This window comes from Eleginops maclovinus, chromosome 4 (assembly GCF_036324505.1).
Source record: "Eleginops maclovinus isolate JMC-PN-2008 ecotype Puerto Natales chromosome 4, JC_Emac_rtc_rv5, whole genome shotgun sequence".
Lineage (NCBI taxonomy): Eukaryota > Metazoa > Chordata > Actinopteri > Perciformes > Eleginopidae > Eleginops > Eleginops maclovinus.
In genome coordinates, this window is record NC_086352.1 from 23,310,003 (window position 1) to 23,327,560 (window position 17,558).

General features: G+C 40.5%; 1 protein-coding gene across 1 annotated transcript in view; it reads right to left on the bottom strand.

Annotated features, from left to right (window-relative positions):
• fbn1 (fibrillin 1) overlaps positions 1–17,558 on the bottom strand; it is a 56,293-nt gene that overhangs the window by 20,142 nt on the left and 18,593 nt on the right. Inside the window, 23 exon segments of the mRNA XM_063881437.1 lie at positions 154–279; positions 819–887; positions 2,018–2,185; positions 2,428–2,550; positions 2,766–2,888; positions 4,481–4,606; positions 4,696–4,818; positions 5,294–5,416; positions 9,295–9,420; positions 10,016–10,141; positions 10,945–11,067; positions 11,173–11,298; positions 12,280–12,405; positions 13,520–13,648; positions 14,723–14,848; positions 14,938–15,165; positions 15,702–15,827; positions 15,919–15,969; positions 16,045–16,182; positions 16,445–16,564; positions 16,670–16,795; positions 16,896–17,021; positions 17,137–17,190. Of these exon segments, the coding sequence (XP_063737507.1) occupies positions 154–279; positions 819–887; positions 2,018–2,185; positions 2,428–2,550; positions 2,766–2,888; positions 4,481–4,606; positions 4,696–4,818; positions 5,294–5,416; positions 9,295–9,420; positions 10,016–10,141; positions 10,945–11,067; positions 11,173–11,298; positions 12,280–12,405; positions 13,520–13,648; positions 14,723–14,848; positions 14,938–15,165; positions 15,702–15,827; positions 15,919–15,969; positions 16,045–16,182; positions 16,445–16,564; positions 16,670–16,795; positions 16,896–17,021; positions 17,137–17,190 (2,832 nt within the window).

Sequence of the window (17,558 nt, forward strand, 5' to 3'; positions counted from 1 at the left end):
TCTCCATGTGTCCTCGCTGAATGAAGGCCTTGGCGGCTGGACTCAATTTCCTTCCAGCTGAAACGTCCAAAGGCAAGAGCTAGAGAGGAATGGGTCACCTGTGTGTTCATGTGTTGGTGGGGTTGCATTGAAAAACACATCAGTGTGTAGTACCTTCACAGACTCTGGTGTCAGTGTTGAGGCTGTAGCCTCTCTGACATTCACACTGGAAGCTTCCAAAGGTGTTGATGCACAGTCCTCCCTGGCACAAGCCTGGCAGCTCCTGGCACTCATTGATGTCTGTGAGAGGGAAAAAGGTAACACTCAGTGGGCATTGTGGATGACAGGGTGTGTGTTATCAGTGTGAGTGTCTGTAGGACAGATGCAACATTAGTCAAGTAGTGTTTTTGGATTAGGTAGGTTCCTAAGAGAAAGAACAAATCTTAATGGTTTCTTGAATGCCTCCTTTCTTATCCCCTACAGCATAGGGTTCACTTTACCGTCATCCACAAATACAATAAGATTTAAGTTGACTTGAAAACTTCCTTAGGATGTTTGATTCTGTTTCGGACAGGAATCCTTACTTGAATCATGCAGCATTGAGTTGTTAGTGTGCTGATTTTCTATCTGTGAAATAAAGTTGCTTAAACATTAAAGTTTAGAGGGTCAGGGTAAGTTGACATGTTGAGTCAGATTCTCTTTGCACTGTTGTGTTCCTTCTTTCTCATTTCTACTTCATATAAATCCTCAACCTCATTACGTTTCCAAGGAAAAGTGATGAAGAAAATACATGGGAAGTCTTTCCTTTGACTAATCAACTGCAGCCATGATAGTCTGACCTTCCAAGATGACAGTGATGGGGTTTGGTCTGAAGCCTTCGCCTCCAGGACACAGCGTCTTGTACTCAGCTGTAACACAGCAACACAACACATTAACAAGCAACAATGACACAGAAGACAAACCACAGTCAAGTTTGTTTCATTGCAGGATTTGACAGCAACGTTTTGCCGGTGGTGAGACATTGAGGTAAGTCACTCTTTGTTGTGCTTTTTCTGATCAGTGATCTCAGATCACAGTGGGCCTGACATGAGTGCAGCTCCTTAGAATTTCTAAGCACAAAGAAATATGTTTGTTCTTGTCATAGAAGCAAGCATTTCTCCGAGCTGCAGGGGATGAGTCATTCCTTGTAATGTTTTAAAACATCTGTTGGTAATTTCTAGTAAGTTGCACAAAGCTGTCTCATCTTTACCAGTTACAACAATTACAGCAAACACTCTTCGCATGTTAGGAGCAGGCAGCTTGAAGCCAAATGTCGACAGCTAACTCGCACCCTGGTACAAAACAACTTGTAGAAGGGTTTGACAGGATTGTTGAATCCAGTAAACCCTGAAATTACTTATCCCACTCTGACCTTTAAAATCCATTTTGCGTTTACATCCCTGCTCACTTGGAAGTCAAAAGTCCACTCTCAGTGTGAGACTAAAAATGTGAAGACAAATTAGCAACATAATGTAAAACATGTTGGTCTCAAAGGAAAACAAAACAAAACAATAGAAGCAATTTGGTCATCACTAGAACAAGTTTGAGTTGGATTAGTGGAAATATGTTCCTGTATTTTCAAAATATTGCATATGTTATCAAACAATAAAAGAGAAAGTCCAAAGATACTGTAGTTTTGAAATTCATAAACTAATACATGCCATAAGACAGACATTTTTTTTTAGTTGTAGTGTAGTTTGAAGTTACAATTATATTATATTAGGGTGTTTCTGCTCATTTGTTAAGTTTCAAATATGATAATCATGTTCCCACAGGGATCCAGGAGTTGAGTAAAACTAAGCAAGGGGTCTTGGGTTGCCATTTTTAAAGCAGTGTCTGAGGGGAGGTCCACCATCTCAGACTTTGGAAACCTGTGATGTATAATATCAGTATATATAGATCTTTGCAGTGGCACCCCTGTATATTTTAGCTTGAACTGAAACATAAAAATGAACATGTATAAAGCGGGCAAAGTCTAAATAATGATGGGTTGACTCACTTGAGTTGAGAGAAGGGCAGGATTCACATGGATTCCCCCAGCCCTGACCCAGGGAGCAGCAGCAAGACGCTTTGGAAACACCAACTCCAATCTCATTGGAGCAGTCCAAGCTCTCTGAAGCATCTCCACGGGAACGCACATCCAGGTAGCAGCTTCCAGAACGGGTGTCTGTACACACACACACACACACACACACACACACACACACACACACACACACACACACACACACACACACACACACACACACACACACACACACACACACACACACACACACACACACACACACACACACACATACATGTTCAGGTATAGATATGGTGCCTTGCCTTACTTTAGAACTACTTGAATGATAAGTTAAAATCGACCACCAACAATGTGTGGAGGGAGAACTTGTTGAGTCTTACCTACACAGCCCACCCGGGTGGGGTTGAGCTCAAAGTCTGCAGGACAGTTACAGAGGTAGCTTCCAGGGATGTTGACACACACTCCATTAATGCAGATTGTCGGGTCTGCACATTCATTGATGTCTGGGATAGAAAGATAAAGAAACAGTCTCAACAATTATATCTGACAGTCTTCAATTGTTGTCATTGACACGAAGAGGAGCAGGAGTCTATATCTCATGGGAGATGAGAGCTGTTCACTTTTGTTGCTCCACTTATTTTACACCCTTTCAAACCCCCCTTGCTTGTTGAGGCATAAACTGAGTTTCATTGAGCAGACAGTTGGACTTTTGTCTTACCTGTGCAATTGCCTCCACTCCTGTCCAGTTCATAGCCAAGGCTGCATTCACATCTGAAAAGTCCTGGAATATTCTTGCAGCGTCCATTGACACAGATGTCAGCAAAGGTGCATTCATCTATGTCTGTAAAAAAAACAGAGAAGGAAAGAGTGATAAAGAGAGAGAGAGAGAGATAGAGAGAGAGAATAAAGAGAGAGAGAGAGAGAGAGAGAGAGAGAGAGAGAGAGAGAGAGAGAGAGAGAGAGAGAGAGAGAGAGAGAGAGAGAGAGAGAGAGAGAGAGAGAGAGAGAGAGAGAGAGAGAGAGAGAGAGAGAGAGAGAGAGGCCCAGCTGTGAGGGATTAGAGGATCATGGGATCATGGTGGAAAATTGGCAGCCAGCAATAGGAAGTGAAGGCCGCTCACCTCTGCTAAAGAATGACAGTTCTGGGGCAAAAAAATGCCCAGACATATCCAGACAGACGCACACATACACTGTCAGAGCAGCAGCCAAGGTTATGAAATTCTGCTCTTCCACATCATTAGACTCTGCATAAGTCATTACTGTCCGGTCCTGCCTGAGTTGAGGCAGGGAGGACAGTGCAGGTTATTTCAGGATGTTTGACACATCAGCACAATGAGGTCAGTCTGCTCATTCAATTGAATCCAGCAATGTCTTATCAGTGGAAGCATGACTCACAGTTGTCTGCTACCTGGCATGAAAGTTTCTACAGAAGCTCAGCTCAGGGTTTTGGAAAAGATCCCTCCTCAGCTATTTTCGTTAACATGCAATCTTACATAACCTCAATATTTTATTCTATACCTAAAGAGGCAAACCTGGATCTAATGTAAGCAAATTATCAAGGTTATGTATCAAGGGATATGCCTGAAAAGTGTAAGCAGCAGTCTCAAACAAGAAATGGAAAAAAATAATAGGTTTACAGACCAGTCTACTCAACACATATCATTTCAACCCAGAAACTTCAGGAATATGCATACAATTCAGACTAAATGGCCTGCTTCCACTCCATTAGGAAATCCTTTGTAAGTCTTTACAAGTTTAAACACTATCTAATGACATGTATAATGCAATGACTGAAAAATAGAGTTCCTTCGCAGTTCATAGGTTTTCTGTCTCAGGAAAACACAACACTAGCCAAAAAAACAAAAAAGTTGAATTACCTCAAGACAAAATTTAAGTCTGGGCTAACTTATCCTTGTGTCTATAGTATCAGGAAGAGCCAAGTCCTGTTCCCATATTTAAAGGTGCTATGACGTGTATTGCAATGGCAGTTAGCACATTAGCTACTATAATGTTATTTGACAAGAAAATGTTGGCAGCAAAGTTTTTCATGAGCCTTAAACCCCCTAATGAAACCAAAACATGTTTTGACTGACCGATTAACTTTTTGCTAATGTAGGCACTGAATGAAGCCACATTTGAAAATGGAAGAAGGCAAATATTATTAATCCATTGTTGTTGTTGTTGTGAGTCTTTTAGAAAATGTTCTCATGAGTAAAGCCATTTAAGTCTTGAGATTATTGTGTGCTTCCCATTTCATAAATACTATCCCATGAGTTCCATTGAAGGCATCTATTTGTTTCCCAGACAGAAAAACAGAAAGCCATTCACCAGAGTAACACCAGAACAGATTAAATCACTTAACATCATTTAGGATGTAGGCACCAATTGCGATGTCTGGAGCTCAGATAGTCTAGCAGTGTCATATTGTCTTACCCTCGCAGGACTTCTGGTCAGGAGTGGGTATGAAGCCCATGTCACATTCACAGCGGTAACCTCCGGGAAGGTTCAGACAGTGGCCGCTCTCACACAGGTTGCTGTTCTCTGCACACTCATCGCTATCTGTAATGGTGATCAAACACATAGGCCGTAAACACACAATGCATTTGGACATCTTTTAAAAAACTTTAAAAAATGGTTTTGCCTGTGACCTGAGCAGTAGAATCCATCTCCAGAGAATCCCTCCTTGCATGCACAGCGATATGAGCCCATGGTGTTGAGACAGTCAGCGTTGTTGCTGCACATGTGTGTCCCGTTGGAGCACTCATCCAAGTCTGAAACACAATAATGTCCCGTCACATGATCAACATGAACTATAGAACATTATTACGTCTCTATAATTTCTTGGCTCCCATAAGCTCATTCATTATAATAAATATAATATGAATAAGTTTCATTTGAAATATTTCCCACAATGGCTGGGCACAGTAGTTTACTTTTTTTTGGTTGGGGGCTGTTTTAGCTGTGGACCAATAAAAGGAATAACACATTAGATATTAAAATGTAGCACAAATAAATACTTTATAGTCTGTATTAGACTTTGTTTTGCTTATGTCAGACCAATTTTAAGCAAAACTTGAACAATTTATTTACAAACACGTTTTTCTCACCTTAAATTTCCTTGAATTATTAAAGATTATAAAGAAGACGTGCAATGGGTTGTTGAGTTGTCTTTTATTATGCATCATGAAGGAAACAAGTACATAAAAAAAAACTTATTTCAATGGACCCATTGAGTGTCAGCCATACCTGTACATTTGATGCCATTACCAATCCATCCTGGAGCACAGTGGCATTTGAAGCCACCAGCTGTGTTGGTGCAGGTAGCATGTCTGTCACAGTTATGGGCTCCGATCTCACACTCATTGACATCTGAGGGGAAACAAACGAGAAGCCATGTAAAGAGAAATACTTTTAGACACTGCTCTGATGGTCTGATGATTTGGGTCTGCATTCTCATTCCAGTGGGGTTCTTGGCATTGTGGAGCGAGTTGATGCTTGGTTTGAATCACATAGAGACAGCAGCAGGAGACGACAGGACTTAGTCTTTCTGGGTCACTGTCTTCATCCATGTATTTCAGAGCAGAAGGCATTGGGCACATTCTCATGATCTCTGATACTAATAGCCTTCCTGCTGCGGTTTAATGAGCACACCCAGTCCCTGGATTTTCATTGTGCAAGTGTGTCCAGAGAGAAAGGCCAGGAGGGAGAACAATATACCAATGCCAAGGTCTTATTCTGTCTGAACTATCATTTCTGAGGTTTTTTTTAGGCAAAGAGTTCCCTTTTTGCACACAGGCACTGCACCTCTAACATGAGGCTTTTTTAACCGCCCTCTTTTAATGCTCAAGTTTGGTTTGCTCACCATCCCAAGTTTGGACATATAATCTAACCAAAATATAATTTCTATAAAAATGCGATGTACTAATGTGCCAACTTTGCAAATAAACACACTTGAAGATAAAGTAATTTTAATTACAGTAAAACTATGCTAATGGAGGAAATATCGGGGTACTTAATGTGATAATGTGGTTATGGAAATACCTCTCCAAATGTGCTAATCTATTGTATGTGGATTTGGATTCTAATAAATAAACAACAATTAAAGGGAACAATTAAATTGGCTAATATTAAATTATGCCCTGCCAAAAAATCTGTTGACATCCTGTCGAGTATAAGCAAGAGGGTGCTCCATGAAGCAGCTGGCACTGATAAGATGCTGTGATCGAGGCTCATGTTCCTCAGGCAGTTCTGACACGATTGCCTCCATGGCCCAATGGAAAAAGCCTGTATGGTGCTACAACAATGAGGACTGGTCATGAGAGCCAAAACAACCCTGAGAAACACTGACCCAAACAATACCTGGCCCTGAGCCTCACTGAGCATTACAGCCTTGATATAGTGATTTGCAAACACTTTAAAATTAATATTTTCAAACAAATCTTTTTAGTGTTCTGTATGCCCTGTAAGAGCAGGGGTCTTGAATTCTCGACTTTTCCCACTTGCTATACTGCCTGCTATAAGGGAAGTTGCTCATGTGTCAAGTTGTACATTGTGAACAGTGTGTTCGTTTTATGGAGGATTCAGAGCTAGCAGGTACCATATCGAGTGTCACAGAGAAACTGAAGTGATATTATCAGAAACGTGACATATTTTATAGTTTTACATGTATCAACTCAAAATAAAACAGACCATATCTATACCTGAACATGTGTGTGTGTGTGTGTGTGTGTGTGTGTGTGTGTGTGTGTGTGTGTGTGTGTGTGTGTGTGTGTGTGTGTGTGTGTGTGTGTGTGTGTGTGTGTGTGTGTGTGTGTGTGTGTGTGTGTGTGTGTGTGTGTGTGTGTGTGTGTGTGTGTGTGTGTGTGTGTGTGTGTGTGTGTGTGTGTGTGTGTGTGTGTGTGTGTGTGTTCCTGTACATCAAGGGATTTATGCTATGAACTCGATCAAGATGTTAGGACTTATCAGCCAGTGAGATACACTCCTCTGCATGTGTCTGTCTTTGTGAGGGTAGTAATTCAAAACACTGTCAATTAGAGATTAGTGCTGCTGGTTTACAGTCTTCCTGGGGAGAGGGTACGGTATATTTACTCTACAGTTGATGACAGGCCTTAATATAAGGGTTTGGAGCAAACGAATCTTCCTGAATTACAGACGGAATTAAACATAATTTCCTTCAAGCCTTGATGACAGGGATAGAACTAAACACACACACACGTTTTCATGTGGAAATGTAAAATGCAAACAGAGGTTGTTGCATGCGAGAAGCGTGTCAGTGGTTACAGCTGGTGTCAAAGATGAGGCTTGATTTAACTAGCGCTAATGTTTGACAGATGAAGGGCAAAAAATAAAAAAAGCATACAAAGGGATAAAAATGGATAGCAGAGAATTTCACATCTGCCTACCTGGTTGTCCAACTGTCTCCTAGTTTGCATACCTGTCTGATTGCCTGTCTGTTTGCATCTTTGTCTGCCTGCCTGTCTCGCTAGTAGTAATGGGATGGGAAGGTTTTATATCAGATCACATGTGGTCATTTTTTTCAAATGTAAAGTACATTGAGTTTCTTTGCAAGGATATGTCTTATGTCTGCTAGAATGGGTGCCTTTCTTGACCACCTGGCCCCCTGAGGAATAGCTACAAACTTAAATATCTGCCAATCCAAGTAATATTAAGCATCTTGAATATTGTCCTTTCTCATTTTTAACAGTTTTTCTGAAATCACACTTTTCCTCTTCTCTATGGGTCTTACAAGCACCATCTGAGATTATGTTTAGATTATATCTGTAGCCACAATACAATTAAGAGATACTGTAATAGTAAAACTTAAATATAGTTTGACAATAGCACTAGTTGAGAAGGGTCATTTAGTTAGCAAGATTACTTAGAAATGTAATTTAAACAGCAATATAGGTGGCTAACATTAGCTGGTGGCTAATGCTAAGCTAAGCTTCAGCTCATACCAAACTCATTAGGACTGTAGAATAAAATCCCCTGACTGTGTTGAGTTTAATAACGTTGTATTTTATTGGGTTTTTTTTGGATAGCCTTCCTTTAGTTGCCAACATTTTTCCACAGTTTTGTCATTCAGCAGGAAGATGATAAAGTCAACATGCTAAAGCTTTTACCCTGATCCTCTCTAGCCCTGTAAACTCCCCCAGTACATCTCCACCCAGTGCTAACATTTCAGTACACACGCAAGGCACTAAATTGCTTAAATGTACAAACAAATACTCACACCCTGCCCACTGAGTTCTCAGTGTTTTGAAATAAAAAAGGGAAACCATTCTTGTGGGATATTCATCATCAGCTGGATCAGGTCTGGCCTCAAGGTCCTCATTAACACTCACACAGGAAGATGCATGCCAGCCTCGCCACATAGGGCCTACTGACATTGTCAACCAAGTTCTTATGCATTTTTGTCAGTATATACCAGAAGGGGATCCCTCCAAAAAAGCGTTGCATGTTTGTTTCCTTGTCTATAACAAGACATCCTGCCAGCCTGCAAGGAATTAGTGTCTTGATTCTTTGGTATTTTGGGGCTGAAATTCCAAACCTGTGAATCAGAAGTAGCTGCTTTACTGCAGCCCCAGCTTTTTCAAAACAAGGAAAACCCTGTATGGACATTTTAATGGGATTAGAATGAGCAAGCAAGAGTGTGTGTGAGTGAAGGAGTGAGTTTTAATCATACTTCAGACAGATCTGTTTATTTGCGTCTGAAGGAAGACGTGCTGCTGCTGACTCATTTCCATCACGGAGGCGAGGCCAGATAAGGTCACTGACCAAACTCTCCAAACTTTTAAGTGAACATGTAAATCAGACTTAACTCTGACTGAATGAGGAGCAATTCCAAACTAGCAAAGACCCTACCAGCCGTAAGGACTTTGTATTTATGTGTTCTGGAGCCCTTTCGAGGGATTACATGCTGCAAAACTCTTCCAAGAATCACGTAATGTTTAACTGACCTTAATGAAGGGGCAATTTAGGAATAAACAAAGATGCAATGTGATGCATGCTTCTGACACTATATAGTGATCTCACTGCTCCTGATGCCGACGCTGATGCATGTGGGTGTGCGTGAACGTGTTTTTCGTCAAGTCAGACAGGAGCACTTGAATGAAGATGATTAATTTAAGAGCTGTGGTTAGCCAGACAATCAACTTACATCTTCTCATTTATAACTTTTCTATTTGGCTTGCTTTCACTTCACACACACGGATAGCTATACTTAAATGTGCATTTGTTTCGCATACCTGTGCAGCCTGTGGTTCCCTTGCGGACAGAGTATCCCGGGTCACAGTGGCAGATGAAGGATCCCTTCGTGTTCTCACAGTTCCCACTCAAACAGATGTCTGGATTCAGCTCACACTCATCCACATCTATACAAGGAGGGAAAAGAAGATTGGTACAGGGAAATAGCAAGAATTTTGATTTGCTGGACACAAATACAATAAGGGAAAAGTTCATGACAATGAATTACGTTTTGTTGGTTCAGGCGTGCCAAACAGGTTTTGGTTAAGCTGTATGCACATGAGTCACAAAAGAATTACATCATTAAATATATTGAGCTTTAAAATGCATTTACTTTTCATAAATACACCAATAAGAGAGGATGTGTTTGTGCAGACCCATTTAAAAGTCCTTAAAACATCATAGATGGCAGGTTTTTGTTTTCTCACTCAGTGGAACCAGACGCCTAATGTCACGCATTCCTTCCTGCTCAACCCTACTAACACAATGTTCACTGTCTTGTAAATCAACAACAACAACAACATTACCCTGTATTCTCTCTCACAAACACTAAATATATATGAGTCATAAAGTCTTGTTCTCATGACTCATGTCTTGTATAACCTTTCGAATGAGCTTAGCGTTTTTTGTATATTTTAGAAAACACTCTGGATCCTGTAAGGCCTGAGCTGCAGACAGATATAGCTTCTGCAGTGTTTTGAACAAAAAATGTGCATCCATTACCCAGGCAGGTCTTCATATCCTCAGATGACATGAAACCGTCAAAGCACAGACACTGGAACGTCCCTGGGGTGTTGGTACACTGGCCTCCATCACAGATGTCTGGGCTCTCCTCACACTCATCAATATCTGGAGGTTGAAAAGGGAGAGTAAAAAAAAAAAGAGAATAGAGAGCAGACAAAGTGCAGAGGACAGAAAAATATGTTCCTAGTAGTATTTATCCAAGATTGTAAGTTGATGTTTTATTTAACCTAGAATTATTTTAAAAGAACACATTAAGATTATATAAAAAATGCTAAGTTATGGGCATTTGTACCTATCATTTACTTTGTCACTCAAAAATTAATTAGGTGAATTCAGGACATAGCTTACGGTATAAAGTGAGCATTATGCTGAGCAATGGTAACGTTTTTTTAAACTACACTGAAATTACCCGTGTGCTGCCTTGCTCTCTGTCTGAATCTACACACTGTGGTACAGAGCCTGGTAATTAAAGGAATATGCATCACAGGAGTCGGTAAATACATACAGGAAAGCCGACTGTGATGATTAAACGTGACTACCCTACAAGGAAGAAATATCATGATTGATAAAAAATACTTTCTACCATTATTTGACAGCATTTTGGATCTAACACCAAACGATCAATCATCAGATTTAACCTAAACCTATTTCTCTAACGTCCAACGTATGTTTTCTTTGAACATGTGCCAGTCAAATCACAGCAGTGATTCTCTCTCTGTTCCTCCTCTTAAATCTCTCTAAACACAACCTTGGAGTAACTTCGCTTCTACCACATGTGCAATCTTTGGAAAATGTTCTGACTAGTTAAACCTATCATTGTAAATCAGTTTTCTTTAGTAAAATGTGTTAAAACTACATGTCAAAGCCAACTAAGTTTAAGTGTGACAGACGGATTTGAAGCTACTAACCAGTGCAGCTTCTCAGATCAGGCATCAGGGCGTATCCACTGTGGCAGCTGCACTCATAACTCCCCTCAGAGTTGGTGCAGAAAGTCTCACAGCCACCATACTCAATGGTACACTCGTCGATGTCTGAGAGGCAGAAATACACAGGCTGTAACATACAGCTAACATTTATTCTTCAGATAACCACATTGACAACAGAAGGAAATAATCTGTGAAATGTTCGACACTCACCAACACACTCCACTCTGTTCTCGGTTGATTTGTATCCAGTGTCACAGGTGCACTGGTAGCGACCGATCATATTGACACATTGTCCATTCCTACACAGCCTGTCACTCAAGTCACATTCATTGATATCTGCGAAAGAACAATGGCATGTATAAATCAATAATGATAACCAACATATAAAGCTGAGGGCACAAGTATGATGTTTGGAAATTTAGCTGGAGTAAATTAGGTAAGTCACATACTCCTAAATCTAATCAAGTGCCCTTGAAAGTGCCATTGAGCCAGGCCATTGCTGTCACTAATTATTTTCATTATTGATAAATCCTCTGCTTTTCAAAGGATTAAGTGCTTTAAAGTGATAGGTAATAGGACATTACCAACAAGAAATTTGAAATAATTAAGCACAATATGTCCCACCCAATTATTGTCACCATTTGAGCACCTGTTACTTCATCAGAGATAATGAAGACCATTGTCTCAGAAGGGATGAGGTGGGCAGGTGTCAGTAATGCTTTCATTGTTTTTATTACTTTGGGTGGTAATAAAGAAAGTAAATGAGTGTAAAGGGCTAATTAAGTGCTATTAAGTCATGGACTGCAACCTCCACACACTGCATTAGGTCATGAGAATGACACACAGTGAATAATGCATAATCAGCTCAACTCTATAAACTAAACATGGGAGCTGTGAAACTATACAAAGCATGGGAAGAGTCTTGTTCTTGTAGGAAGAAAGTTCTGTAATCACAAGTCAAGTCAAATAGGTGCTTAACTGACCACAATTGTAACTTGAGGAGCCTGCTTGTTCTTCTGCACAGTGCTGAGACTTTATAAGGAAACTTTAAAGAAAATGCAAAAAGCTGCCTATGTTTACACAAGATTGCAGAATATTTGTCAACTATCCCATGAGAGCTAGAAAGAAGGATAATGCACCCCCAAAAAAAACACAACAAAAATCTGAATAAAAGCACAAGGTTACATTATTGTAAAACCTACTGGTACATAATTAAAACTAAGGTAATACGATTAGTATTTAAGATATAAATAGAAAAATTAGTCAGAAATTTAAAACGTTTGCTCGGTTCTCCACTCTGATGACCTCATCACTCACCTAGACAGGCTGACCCGTCGGGTGCGATCTCATGTCCATCGGGGCACACACACTGGAAGCTGCCCTCATTGTTCACACACTCACCTCCGCGGCACAGCAGAGGGTTCCTCTCACACTCATCGATGTCTGTGGAAGAACAGCGTAAAAAGATGGAAGTTCTGTTTCTGTATATGTTTCGTAAATGTTTTGTCATTAATTTCTGATGACAACCAGTAGATATTTGTGTTAAACGTTGACTTGCACAATAGTGAGACTCCAATTTAGAAGTGACTGTGGGAGAACATAGAAGGTATTTTATCGCTGTTTTAAAAAAATTGCACGGTGGAAAAATACGAGCAGCAGCTTCAAAGCTGGAAGTAATGTTAAGAACTGCCAATGACAAACAAAAAGGGTTGCTAGCCCACTGACTGCAGCTCTGCAGTTTTTGCCACAGCCTGAAAGTAATTATTTTGCCAATTTTGGTCTAATTGCAGCTTTAGGCCAACAAAAGTATTGAGACTCTCCATTTTGAGTGTAGTATTTTTCCCAAGAATTAATCAAATGGTGTCAAAGGCAGAACAGAAATAGTGCATAAAGTATTTTCACAGATGGCAGAACATTACGTCTTATAGCTAGACATAAAAAAAAAACAAATTGCTGGGCAGCTGATGGTGTCTCTCACATGTCATAAAGAACAATTATCTTTTGGGACTTCATGGAGCAGTTTTGCATTGGAGCAGTGTGAGGACACTTGAGCTGCAAAGACTGGACCCTTTACAAACTTAAAGATATTCACAAACACACACACACACATACACACACACACACACACACACACACACACACACACACACACACACACACACACACACACACACACACACATATTACATTTCAGATGACATCAGCCGTCTAAACAGTGAGTCCCAGGTTCGGCATGTAAGCCTAAGCACCTCATCCAGAGTTTACGGCCCAGGAGGGAGTGTGAGGATAGGGCTGGGTTGAGATTAGAGCAGCGTTAGTCTGGATGCTCTTTCCCATAATTGAAGAGATTTAGAGGTCAGCAAACCTCTGGTCTAAGATGCTGCAACTTTAACCGAGCGTGTGAAAGAATTGTTAAGGAGACCAAGATTTTCAATCAGGTTCTCAAAGACTAAATAGTTTCTTTTTAGGCAAGCTGTCTCTGGATGTAACTGTACCAAATAATCTAACGCTAGGGTTCAATGTATGTGTTTTTGGTGTGTGAGGATTTGTCACTCACCCATGCAGTTTTTCATCATCATAAAGCCACTCTCGTATCCTTCGAAGCACTCGCATTCAAAATCTCCGGCTGTGTTTACACACTTGCCCTGTCCACACAAGTCTGGAGAGATGCGGCACTCGTCGATGTCTAAAGGAAAAGAAGGATAAAAAACTTCTGTTAAAACAGCCCAAACATTCATGCATGCAGTAGAAGGATACAATTAAAGGAACCTTATTAAAAACATGTTGCCGTGAAACATGAGATTTCACTCTCAGTTACAAACTAATTTAACACAGAAGACAGGGACTGATAAGATCCCTAGAAAAATCATTGAGGCTCAAATACAAATATAACTGTAAGGCAGACAAAGCATTAAATATTTTATATGTTACTACATGAAAGAAAGGCTATAAAAGTAGATTAAAGGGGAATTTACGGATGATTTAGACGGACTTAGCTCTTCAAGCAGATTGTTCTAAAGCTAAAACCATGATCCCCAAATTTAATCCACATTTTGAAACACTTAACACAGAGACTGGGATCTCACTCATATGGGGTTAAAAGGTCCCAGATATAATTTACTTACTCAGAGCCTATAAATTATTTAAGAATAAAGCCAATGAACTGGCGTTTCAATCTAAAATGTGCACATTTAAGCAGAGCAGATACGTAGCTAACCAGACTACAGGGACCCGCTCCAACAAGTCAAAGGAAGCCAGACTCCCATTAGACTGAAAGAGCTCAAAGTAGGCTATGGCTTTACACCACTTTACTGTAATTAGTGTTGGCAGAGAGATTCAGAAAGAGAGACTGATGAAGAATTAAGAATACAGTGGAGCTGAGATATAAAGCAAATATTCTAGCCCAGAAACTCAGGAACATATATGTAAGCTTACAATATTATCAACATTGTACGTGAATACCTAATTCCTTGAGGATTTTTTATAGGTATTTAAGGAAGATAAATCAATTAAAAAGTCTTTTCAATCATATCAATATGATATGGTTTCTAAAATGTCAGAAAATAGTGCACTATGCCAGTCACGATTTTCTAGAACCATCAGTAGGCAAAATACTCCTATATTCCATTTACAGTGGTATTGAACAGAGGATTTTGAGATGCTTGAGCCAGCAGTTTTGTTACCTTTTCATTTGGATCAACCATCAAACTGTTGTTGTTAAGGGTATAGCTATTTAGCTGATTTCTATAGTACAACTTACCAGTGCAGTTCCTCTCATCAGAGTCCAGAGCATAGCCGTTATCACAGCGACAGCGGAAGCTGCCAATGGTGTTTCTACACCTTCCATTTGAGCACAGCGTGTTAATCATTCTGCATTCATTTATATCTAAAGTATAGAGCACACAGATAAAGCTGAATTAGAGAGCATTCATGAAACTCCACAGGCAGTCATACAGTTTGAGGAGGGCACAGTACCTTTGAGGAAGGGTCTGCCGTTGATGAAGTCGCCCTTGTGCGAGAAGCCTGGTCCCCGAGGACAGAGCTGGTTGTAATCTGGAGTTCCTTTCTCCGGACATTCGTCACACTCAGGGCCCCAGGCTACACCCAAGGAGCAGCAGCAGGCGTCCACACGCTGCTTCCCTGAGACAGGAGCCGCACAGCGCTCGTCCTCATGTGCGAGATAACAGTGCTCCATACGCAGGTCTGGAATCACATGTTGCATGCATTTCATATCAGAATATATATGTTTTATTATGTGATATTCATTAAACATCTAACAGTGACATATGAACAGTCAAATGAATTCAATACCACTACATGTAGGCAAGGTCTGCACAAAATCAGAAAAATCCTGACAATATTGTTTTTTCTCTCACAATGTATTACACAACAAACCATGAGAGAGAGGTTGCATCCATCCTCTCATAAATCTGAGTAAATGTTTTAGCAGACAGACGCCCTTGTAGATTATTCATGGAAAATGAGAGGCATACAAGTTTTTTGTTTGCATAAAGTACAAAGAATTTGTAGCATGACAATTTAATTTGCCTTATCTGACATTGAACGGCCTGCAATGTGACTACTGCTCATATGACGTTTCATGGCTTTGCTGAAATACACACACACACACACACACACACACACACACACACACACACACACACACACACACACACACACACACACACACACACACACACACACACACACACACACACACACACACACACAATACCTACCAATGCACATCCTGCCGCTGACATCAACAGTCATTCCTGGAGGGCACTGGCAGAAAAAGGAGCCTGGTGTGTTGATGCACTTTCCATTGATACACAATCCTGGAAACTCTTGACACTCATCGACATCTGCAAACAGAGCATCATCAACAACAGGTCCAATGTTTCTCAATACTCAAATGAATTGCTGCGTCTACAAAGCAATCAAAGCAGACCTTACCTTCACAGAGATTTCCTTTGACCCTAGCAAGCCCTTTACCACAGATTGGATCTGACAAAGAAGGACACACATTGTCAGTCAATGCAGGTATGTGCTTCACTAAAATGGTGCAAAATGTCACCTCACCTTTTTCACATTTGGCACACGGGCTGTTCCAGGCTTCTCCAAGTGTGGCACAGCAGTGGGACTTCAGTGTTGCCCCGTTGATGTTGACCTCACAGCGATTATTGACTATCTTCAGCCAGCAGGTGCTCTTAGTAGTCTCTGTTTATATGGAACAAACATTATAGTAACTTAACGTTTTATTAACTGAGCAGCTGCAATGTTTAATGTTAATGTTAAACTTGAGACTAGTCAGCTTTTTCTGCAATAAAAAGTGAGAAAGGTTCTTCTTTTTAAAACCAAATCAAACAATTTTTGAATACTTTATAATGTTAGATAATGTTTACTTTTCATTTCATTTTTTCTTTTTTATGTTGAATAAATAACAATTTAAGAGCACGTTATATAAAATGGGAACCCTTACCTATACACTCCAACCCAGTGGTATCCAGTGAACTGCCCGTTGAACACAAACACACAAAGGACCCCAGGCTGTTCTTACAGTCTCCATTAATACAGGGGCTAGACTGACACTCATCCACATCTGTCGGATACACAACAACAGCAAATTATTGTCAATCTGATATAGAACACAGTTCTTGCAGTGATGTAGTAGCTTTGTGCTGTGAAAAAAAAGAGAGTCTCTGACCCTCACAGACGTCTGTTTCGGGAGAGAAGACGAATCCTTTGTGACACTGGCAGGTGAAACTGCCTGGTGTGTTCCTGCACTGACCGTTATCACACAGCATCCTGTTCATCAGACACTCATCAATATCTGAGGAAACAGAGAGACATCATGAAATTCATCACACTTGCTCTTCATACCAGGGCTGTACAATTGTAAAGACAAGGACATTACAGAGCAGTGAACCTACCGACACAGTTTTTGCCCGTCAGGTCTATTTCAAAGCCTACATCGCAGGTGCATTTGTATGTCCTCAACATATTCTCACACACCCCGTTCTGGCAGATATCAGGGTCGAGGGCACACTCGTTAATATCTGAGAAGGAAAAGAATAAACTGTTCAACATCAAACCACATTTTATTATCTCTGGCTCTGTTTGGTTATGCACTCTGTTGTAAGGAAACACACATAGAGAGATTGCGTTGGTTACCTCTTCCATCGCCACTTATGCCAGGGCCACTGGGGCACAGAGCCAGGAACTCAGCTGCAACAAAACGCACAAACAGCAAAAGTTAGGTTGACAAAAAGAAGAAATAACAGTGTTTGAGAACATTTTACAATCCAAGAAATCTCAAAGCAGACCATTTAATACCTTGTCATTATCCATTTCTACGCTTTCTCATTTAGCCTATATGTATATAAAAGCCCTCTCCTTAATGTGGTGTGGCTCTGGCGTCTTTTGATATAGAAACTTTAATTGGCAGGACTAATAAGAAGTCACTGGATGGTGTATGTGTGTGTGTGTATGTGTGTGTGTGTGTGTGTGTGTGTGTGTGTGTGTGTGTGTGTGTGTGTGTGTGTGTGTGTGTGTGTGTGTGTGTGTGTGTGTGTGTGTGTGTGTGTGTGTGTGTG